The sequence below is a fragment of the Ichthyophthirius multifiliis genome (assembly GCF_000220395.1).
Source record: "Ichthyophthirius multifiliis unplaced genomic scaffold scaff_1120509250871, whole genome shotgun sequence".
NCBI classification, from domain to species: Eukaryota; Ciliophora; class Oligohymenophorea; order Hymenostomatida; genus Ichthyophthirius; species Ichthyophthirius multifiliis.
The window spans coordinates 2,287-11,669 of NW_004086419.1; the positions used below are offsets into that span (position 1 = coordinate 2,287).

Sequence of the window (9,383 nt, forward strand, 5' to 3'; positions counted from 1 at the left end):
ATTTTTTCGGAATTATTTTGCTATTTTACTGAGTCTTTTCATCAGTACTTTTTTTTTTAATTTCTATTTCTTCCAAAACATTTTAGGTTTTAATGTTTTGCTTTTCATCACTTAAATCTAGGGAACATCCACAAAATTTAATAGCCGCATATTACTCTTTACTCAAGATTAACTTAATAACCATTTTAATATTTATAATATCTCTATATATTTAATAAATATCTATTTGCTTTTTAGCCTCAATTAAAATACTTTTATAAATTTTTTCTTGATTGCTCAATTTTCTTATCTTTTTCTTAAAAATATATTAAAAAAAAAAATTCACCTATTAAAAAAATCCTATACTAAACAATTTTTTCTATTAATCTGCAAATTTCGCTTCATCAATAATTTTCTAAAATTCATAAGCTTATTCCTAATTTAATACCTGCTTTTTATCAAAAGCGACCTTCTCCTCTTAAATTCTCTTCTCGCATAGTTAAAGAGCAGATTTTTTATAATACCCCTTTAAAATAATACTACATACATCTTCTACAATTTCCTTTTAAGCCAAAATCCTAGCCAATACTCCTATAGACATAATGCTATTAAACATACCCAAAAAATAAGCCAAAACCTCTGTAATAATCGGAAATTGGATATAGTTATCATAAAAAACCTCGTCCAATTAAACTGACATATATAAATATCCTTTGAACCCCCATCTTTCTTGCATATATTTTTTTGAAAAATTCATTTCCGTTTTTTTAAAGTCTTGAAGGCACTAACTTTATTCCGTTTTTTATACAATAACCCCTGATTTAATTTAAAAATTCCCTTTAATTAATTTTATTCTTGTCAAATTAGTCTGATAAATATCAAAATAAAATGCCTCTGGTTTATAATAGCTTATAAATTTTTGTTATTATGAATCATAATATTCGGTTCTTATTAAAATTGAGAAATAATTTGGTTAAGCCATTATTAATTTGTCGATTTCTTTTTCATCTGCACATCCAGTCTAAATTTATGATGAGCATTTTTATACCGTAAAAGAAAATCCTATCTTTATTATTTTTTCCTAATCAAATTCTATTTTATTGTATTTTAGAAGTTCTTCCTCTTTTGGGCATTTGTAATCTTAAATTTTTATGTCTTTGCAATTTTCGATTTCAATTTTTTAGAAATCTATAGTTCCATTGGAGTACATTTTCGTATAAAAAAAATTATAATTTAAGTACTTTAAACCTGTTTATAATTCATATTTACTTAAAGGAATACCATTTGCAATCATTTCAAAAGCTAAAAAATTACTTTTAATTTCTAATTAACTATTACCATTAGCAACTATTTCATTTGATGATATTTTAGGTTAAAATTAATTCGTGAAATATTAATAAAATAAATACACAAAGTATATTAAAGAAACAACAATTATTACTAAGGATAATAGACCACCAAAAATAGTTGTTTTTTAATCATTTTATCCAATATTGAATTAAAATATTTTCGAAAACAAATCAAACTTTTTAATTTTTTAAGATAACATAAAAAATAAGTAATTCTAAATAGAAAAAATTAACAATTAAATTGATAAATTTTATTTTAAATATAAAAAATATTTTTACATATTAATTTAAATATATTATTTTTAATACATAATTATATATAAAAAAAATATATATTATATTTGAGATATATTTTAATATATATTTTCATTATTATTTAGTTATTTTTTATTTTTTGATTAAGCAATTTACAATATTTTAATCAAATTATCCTAATTTATGCATTTTTTTTTATTTTACTTATTTCAAAAATAGTTTTAAATTAGTCTCTTGTTGATTTTCATCTTCATCTAATTAATCTAATTCTTCCAAATGATTTTAAATGTTAATAAAATTATATTTCTCTTATTATAAAAGTCGCTTAGGAGAAGCAGGAATGATTGATATAATTTTATCCCTATTGTTATTCTATTCTTCTTTAGGGGCTTGTGGAGTATATTACTTTTCTTATAAAGAAGGAGTTTCATCCCATATTTTTTATTATATATATTCTATATGAATAGCCTATTAATGTATATTAGAACTTTGGCTTTATTAAATAGGTACGATTTTTTAAATTTGACTTTAAAATTAACTTTATTACTATTAGTTATTTTATTAATATTACTATACGTTTTTAATATTATTATAAGAACTAAATGCCAAAATAATATTTTCCTCTTAATTTGAATTATTAATTTATTTTTTAACTTGTTCTTCATTAATTTATAAATATTTTTAATCTTTACTTTATAAATTTTATAAATATATTTAATCTTTATTTTATAAATGTTTTTAATCTTTATTTTATAAGGAATTTTAATCATTTTCATTTTCTTGACTTAATTGCGTTTTTTTTTAGTTTAAAATATCACAGCCACATTATTATATAGCTGAATATTATTCTTTTGAAATCATTAATTTAAAGTACTTTTTTAAATTTATTAAATCTTTATATATTTAATAAATATTTAACTATTTTTATATAACTTTATCAATATTTTCATTAATGATTTTTCTAATTTTATTTAATATATATTATTTAAAATATAAAAAATATTTTACAATTCATTTTATTTTTCTTATTTTAATTTATCATCTTTGATATTTTTTAATTCTTATTAAATCATATTTATTTTATTAGCTGTTTTTTTATAATATTAATCTAAAAAAATATTTCTTAAGCCTTGGATAGTCTTTCTTTTTGAAAAAATCCTCAATATAAGTCCAAAAAGTAATATTGTATTAAAAAAGGCATAAAACTTAGTCAAAACATCAATTATATTAAAAAACTCAATTTAACTTTATATAATTTCATCACTTAAACCTACTTAAATAATCTAAAGTATTGGTAATTATTTATAAAATTCCTAAACATTATTATTTTCATTACAATAATTAAAATCAGCATTTTACTTAACTAAATAAAGATAGTTTTTGCACAATTTTTGAATTGAAATATTATTATTAAATACTTAAAATGAATCAACCAGTTTGTAATTTTCTTAACTACTAAATAAAAATTCCTAATTAACTTTAATGTTATTTTAAAATAATTCGAACTAAATCTTGTTAATAGATTAAAAATCTAAAAAATATTTTTCTTTTTAAAATCTTGTAATAATTTTCTTTTATTTAATATCATAATACTAAGTTTAAATTTATATTTATAAATAATTATTAAAATCATAAAGAACTTTATCAATTTCACTAATATTTTAACAATTCTTATTATCAGTAAAGCATTTTACAATAATAATTTATAAAATTTTATTATTTTAAATGTTTTAAATATCATTTATTAAAGAAAAATCTTTATAAAAGTTCACACAAATGAATTCCCTCAAATATTCATCATTACAATGTGCAAATTTAAAATCTTGAAAAGAACTTTAATCATTAATATTCATTAATCTTACTTGAAATTAAAAATATTATTTTTATTATTATTATTCATATAATACATGAGAAATTCCTTATATCATAAAAGCCATGCTTATTTAGGAAGATTTGAGCTAAAGTTATTATTATTAATCATAGCGTTAAAATTATTAAGAAATTTTAGGAACGAAATTATTACCAAAATAGTTGATTATTAATAATATAAAATAAGTTAATCCAAATGAAATTAATATTAATGAAAATAAAGTACCTATTAAAGTTTGTTTCTTTTATGCCTTGCCTTCTATATAAAAATAAAATGGGTCAGCGAATAAATCTAGTTTTTTTATTATTTACATTTATTAATTAAATAATAAAAAAAATTATATTTAAATTTTTTATTTCAAATAAAAATGTTTTTAATAATTTATTACTTTTTAAATATTAATTTTTTATTTTATTCAAATTTATAACGATAATAACATCTAATATAATAATGTATAATAATAAAAAATACGAAATTATTTAAAAAAATATAATATTTTTTACAAATATCTGATGTATTTATATTTTATTTTAATAATTCTTCACTTACTTTAATAACACATATTTTTTTTATGATTATTGGAAGCTTATAGTTTATATATATTGTATAAAATAATAAATATCTATTTTTAAAAATATTTATTATATTCATCATTTTTATATATTGAAAAAAAAATATTGTTTTTATTTTATTTAATTTTTATTTTTGAATATTAAAATTACAAATTTAATTTATAAATATTTTTAAAATATTAATAAATTTTTATTAATAATAATATTATTTTAAAATCCTTTAGAAAAAACATAGAAACAATTATTATTAAAAAAATAAGAGATATAAAAAAAAAATCTATTGTATTTTAAAAAATAAAAGCAAATAAAAAAAAAATTATATAAAATGTTAGGGATATACGACAATTTATGGAAGGCATTTATACGTCCAGCACGCTAAACATATGAAGATTCCGATTTAGGTTATTAAAAGCAAAACTATTAAAATTACTAAGCAATAAGACATGATTATTAAGTTTAAAATTAAAAAAATATGTATTTAAAATGCTCTTTATTTGAGCCAATCAATATAAAAGATCCTGAAATTCCTAATAAATTTCCATGCGTAATATATTGTCATGGAAATAGCGGAAGTAGGCTAGATGCTTTAGAATATTTAGAGTTTTTAATTCCTTTAGGAATAGGTTTATTTTGTTTCGATTTTATGGGAAGTGGACAAAGTGAAGGTGAATATGTAACCTTAGGATATAATGAATAACATGATTTGTAAGAAATAATAAAGTTTTTGAGAAAAAAAGAAAATATTTCATCAATATCTATATTAGGTAGAAGGTAAATGTTAATTTATAATATTTTTAAAAATTTAAATAAATATTATTATATAAATTATTTTACATTTTTTTTATCATTTTTTTTTTAAATTATTAAACAATAAAATAGAATTATGATAATAAAATAAAAAAATAAAGACATATATAATTGTTTAAAAAAATAAAAAATTATATAGATAATAAAAGAATAATATATGATATGATAATAATATATGAATATAAGAATAAATATATATATATATATATATATATATATATATTTATTTATATATATATATATAAAATATTAGTATGGGTGCTGTAACAACTATTTTATATACAAGTAAAGATTAAAATTTCGCTTCTATTGTTTTAGATAGTCCTTTTTCTTCATTAGAAAAATTAGCTTTAGATTTAGCCAATAGCAAGTTTATGCTACCTAATTTTATTTTAAAAGCATTTTTAGGTTTAATCAATAAATCAATTTAAAGTAGAGCGAATTTTACATTAGATTAGATTAATTTGACTAAGATTATTTAAAATATTCATATTCCTGCTTTGTTTGTCGCTTCAAAAGAAGATAAATTAGTATCTTATGAACATTCTGAAATATTACAATCATTATATAGAGGATAATATCAAGTAAAAATTATTACAGGAGATCATAATGGTTAAAGACATCCTCCATATAAAAAATATATAGCTGAATTTTTTTAGAAAAATATTTACGACTATTAATAGAAACATATAATTAATATGTAAAATAAATAAAAGGTAATAAATTTAACACAAAATTATAAAAAATAAATTACAAAAAATGAAAATTTAAACAGTAAAAAATATTAATAATAATAATAATAATAATAATAATAATAATAATAACTATAAAATTAAAATTTTATATCTTCATAAATATAATAAAAAATCTAACAAAATTAATAATAGTAATAATAATATGAATTTTAAATTTCTAATTCGCCTTAAAATAATTTTATTTAATAAAATTTTTAATATATTCAAATGAATGTTTAATAGAATTATAATAGTTAATTTTATAATTATAATAATAATAATAATTATCATTTTGATTAAAAATAAAACAAGTATTAATGCTCACCTATTTTATAAAAATAATAATAATTTAATTAAAATTATTTATTTAAACCCGAAATTTAAAATATAGATAATATTATTGATAATTAAAATATTTAATTTTCTTAATCCTAATTTTAAAAATAAATATTAGTTTAATAGGATTTTTTTATAAATTAATTTTATGAAAATACTCAAAAATTTAAAAAGAAAAACTATTCAATTACATTTGAAAATCAATATAAAAAATAAGACTTTGATGTACATTCTTAATCATATAAAAGTTAATAACAAAAAAAATATTTTTAATCATAAAATTATTTATCAGGATCAAATATTTAAATATAAGAAAGTAAAAGTTCATCAGATTGTAAATATATTTCATTGAAAAAAAATTCATCTTTAAAATAAGAATTAACATTTAAAAAAAATTAATAAGAAAGTAAAAATTAGTCAGAAATTTTAGATTTTGTATAATATAAAAAATCACATGAGTTAAATAATTCAAGAAGAAATTCTCGTATATAAAATGATTCAAGAAAAAACTCATTTGAATTTAAGCATTCAAGAAAAAATTCTTTAGAAAGTAATAAATCATATACAAGAAAAATTTCATAATAAAGTTAATTTAGTTATGAAAAATAAAATCAGTAATTTAGTAGTATAAATTAAAAGAACGATTCTAAAATAGAATCTAATTTTAATATCACATATAATAATAATTTTTAAACATAAATTTACTAAGAAAAAAAATATACATAAGATTCTTTTCTTTAAAAAGAATAAGAATAAGAATAATAATTTACATAATCATAATAATTTGAATAAGGATAAAAGTTTAGATAAGAAGTGAAATCTTTTTAATAATAAAAATATGATTAATAAGATTCTTAAAGTTCATAAGAAAAAAAAATTAATAGAAAATATTATAAAATAATATTCATAATTTATATGATCAATATTAAAGTGAAAATAGTTAATATGAAATAAATACTTAATATTAAAAATACCTTAACTAAAATAAAAAAATATTTTAATATAAAATAATTGATATAGAATAGTTTTAAAATGATAAAAAGAATTCAAATCATTTTTAATATTGTTAATAATAAAATTAATATAATAATAATTCAAAGATAGAACAGAAAAACGGAATATAATCAAATAACTTCAATATAAATTTATAATAATCAACTCCAAGAGATCAAAATAACATTTAAATATGTCTTACAGAAGCACAAGATACTAATGATACAAAAGAATGTAAACAATTTAATAGTTCCTCTAATATAGGAACATGTAAGAACAGTTAAAAATATACAAAAACCGTTGAGCTAAACCTAAGAAATGAAGCAAATTAATTAAATACAAAGAAAAAATAAACTCCTAACTTCTAATATATAGATATTTTTAAAAAATCTGAAAAAAATCAATCTCCTTAAAAAAACTAAAATAATAAATCATAAAATACTTATTAAAATAAAAATATTAACTATAAAATATAAAATAATTAATAAAAAGTATCAACACCTATTGTTAACTAAAATAAAAATAATGGTAGGTTAAGTTAATAAAATACTTCAAATACATCTGTAAGTCCAATAAATATACGAGATAATAGAAAAAAGGAAATTAAATAAATAAATAATTAAAAAGGTTTTACATAAATCTAAAATAAATTTTCTCCTATCAAAATAAAACCATAAGAAAATAGTAGCAGATATTAAAGTAATTTAAACACATAATAAAAATTTAAGTAAAATTTCAAAGAAAGTTAAACACCATAAAATATTAAAAGAAAAAAGTGAAATATAAAAATAATATATATAAATAAAGAAATAGAAGTAAAATTATATTATTAATAATATTTTATTTTTATAAAAATCTTTTATATTTTTATTTAAATAGTTTATAAATAATATATATATATATATATATATATATATATTTAATTAATAATAATTTAAAAATAAAAATAAAAAAAATTACAATAAATGGATTCAAAATAAGAATTAGATAAATAAAAATAAAATGTAGATATTAAATTATCAATAAAATTTACAAAATAAATTACCATAGAAAAGGAGTTCTATATAAAGCAAATTGTATTTATTGATAAAAATTTAATATCAATTTTTTACAGTAATAATTAATACACAGTTTATTGTTTAATTGAAAATTCTCCAATAAAAACTGCTATTTTAGACTATAAAACAATCAAGAATATTCAAGTTTTTGAAAAAAATATAATTTTTTATGAATAAGTAAATGAAGTTTTAGTAAACTATGATTTATTAGACGAAAAGGAAATACAGATAATATTTTTTAAAGATAAAATAATTTGCCATAATATAGATTTTAAGATAATAAAAGAATAACTTTTTATTTGCTATGAAGTTCAAGATTTAAAAATAGATATGAATAGCTAGAAGTTCAGTGTTTAAATATACGATATATAAAAATAGGAAGAATAGTATAAGTTTGTTGCTTAAATTTAATATTTTTTTTTGGCCGAATAAAATTTTTGTGATAAAATATAAATATTTTTAAATAAAAGAATTATTTTATATAATCATTCGCTAAAAAATACTTAAGATTTTTATTTTTATTATTATTAATATTTTAATTAAAAATTATAATTATTCTAAAAGGGTCCTTTATATGGATAAATACTTTGCTTTCTTGGATTTTAAAAAAGCGATAGTTTAGGAATTTTAGTAAATCTAAATTGTGAATAGTAATTTAAGTTTATTTTACTAGATGATAAGGAAAATTATGAAGAAAAATAAATTCAAATTTAATTTGAAAAAAAGCTTGGGATGTTAACTCAAGTTTTTTCTTTTGTAGATGATAGATATTTGGGATTATAATTATAAGATTTTTAAAATGGTTTATAAAATTTAATTTACGATATATATTAATAAAGAATTGTTAATTATTTATAACCTTATAATGTCATTGGCTTTGATAAAGATTTTTTTTAAAAAAAATATATTTTGTATAAAGATGAAGATGAAAGTATTGAATAAACAGAATTGAGCATTACCTATTTTGTTAATTTACGAAATTTTTTAATGCATGGATTTGAATAAAATGGAATTTTAGATACTTATGGATAATTAAACTGTAAATAAATTATAGACATGATCACAGGAAATTAATATTGAAGAAAAAAACAAAATATTATTATATTTTAATTAATCAATTAAAAATAAATATAATTTGAATTAATTATTAAAAAAGATTTTTAAAAAAATTTATTTACCAAAACAAAATTTCTATAAATTAAAAATAATTTTTTATTTTTAATTTTTGGGAAAAAAATGTGTTTTTTATATTAATTATATATTGATTTTATTTTAAATTGTAAATTTTGTTTGCTTGTTAAAGCATACAATAAATAAATTTATAGTTTTTATTTTTAAAAGTTTCCTTAAAAAAAAAAATAGTTTAGTAAAAATAAATCTTTAACAAAAACAATTTGTTTATAATAATTATTTGCAATAAAAAAATTTCA

The 9,383-nt window shown here is 16.4% G+C and overlaps 2 protein-coding genes across 2 annotated transcripts, besides 11 other annotated features; one reads left to right on the top strand and one right to left on the bottom strand. All coding sequences in view use genetic code 6, as the record gives it.

The window, feature by feature from the left end:
* Positions 1-188: 188 nt before the first annotated feature.
* Positions 189-226: a microsatellite.
* A 201-nt stretch (positions 227-427) lies between these two features.
* IMG5_105000 (hypothetical protein) lies at positions 428-580 on the bottom strand (the record flags this gene model as incomplete). The annotated part of the gene is made up of 1 exon (XM_004035089.1): positions 428-580. A coding segment is annotated over one exon (153 nt), but the record flags the coding sequence as incomplete, so codon positions are not given.
* A 1,671-nt stretch (positions 581-2,251) lies between these two features.
* Positions 2,252-2,317: a microsatellite.
* Positions 2,283-2,339: a microsatellite.
* Positions 2,283-2,351: a microsatellite.
* Positions 2,352-4,350: 1,999 nt separating this feature from the next.
* On the top strand, positions 4,351-6,719 carry IMG5_105010 (hypothetical protein; the record flags this gene model as incomplete). The annotated part of the gene is made up of 3 exons (XM_004035090.1): positions 4,351-4,796; positions 5,086-5,548; positions 6,648-6,719. 3 exons carry the CDS (start codon positions 4,351-4,353, stop codon positions 6,717-6,719), a joined length of 981 nt encoding a protein of 326 aa, XP_004035138.1.
* Positions 4,949-5,004: a microsatellite.
* Positions 4,979-5,034: a microsatellite.
* Positions 4,982-5,082: a microsatellite.
* Positions 5,024-5,076: a microsatellite.
* Positions 5,613-5,656: a microsatellite.
* Positions 6,653-6,700: a microsatellite.
* A 1,065-nt stretch (positions 6,720-7,784) lies between the features above and the next one.
* Positions 7,785-7,814: a microsatellite.
* Positions 7,815-9,383: the final 1,569 nt, after the last annotated feature.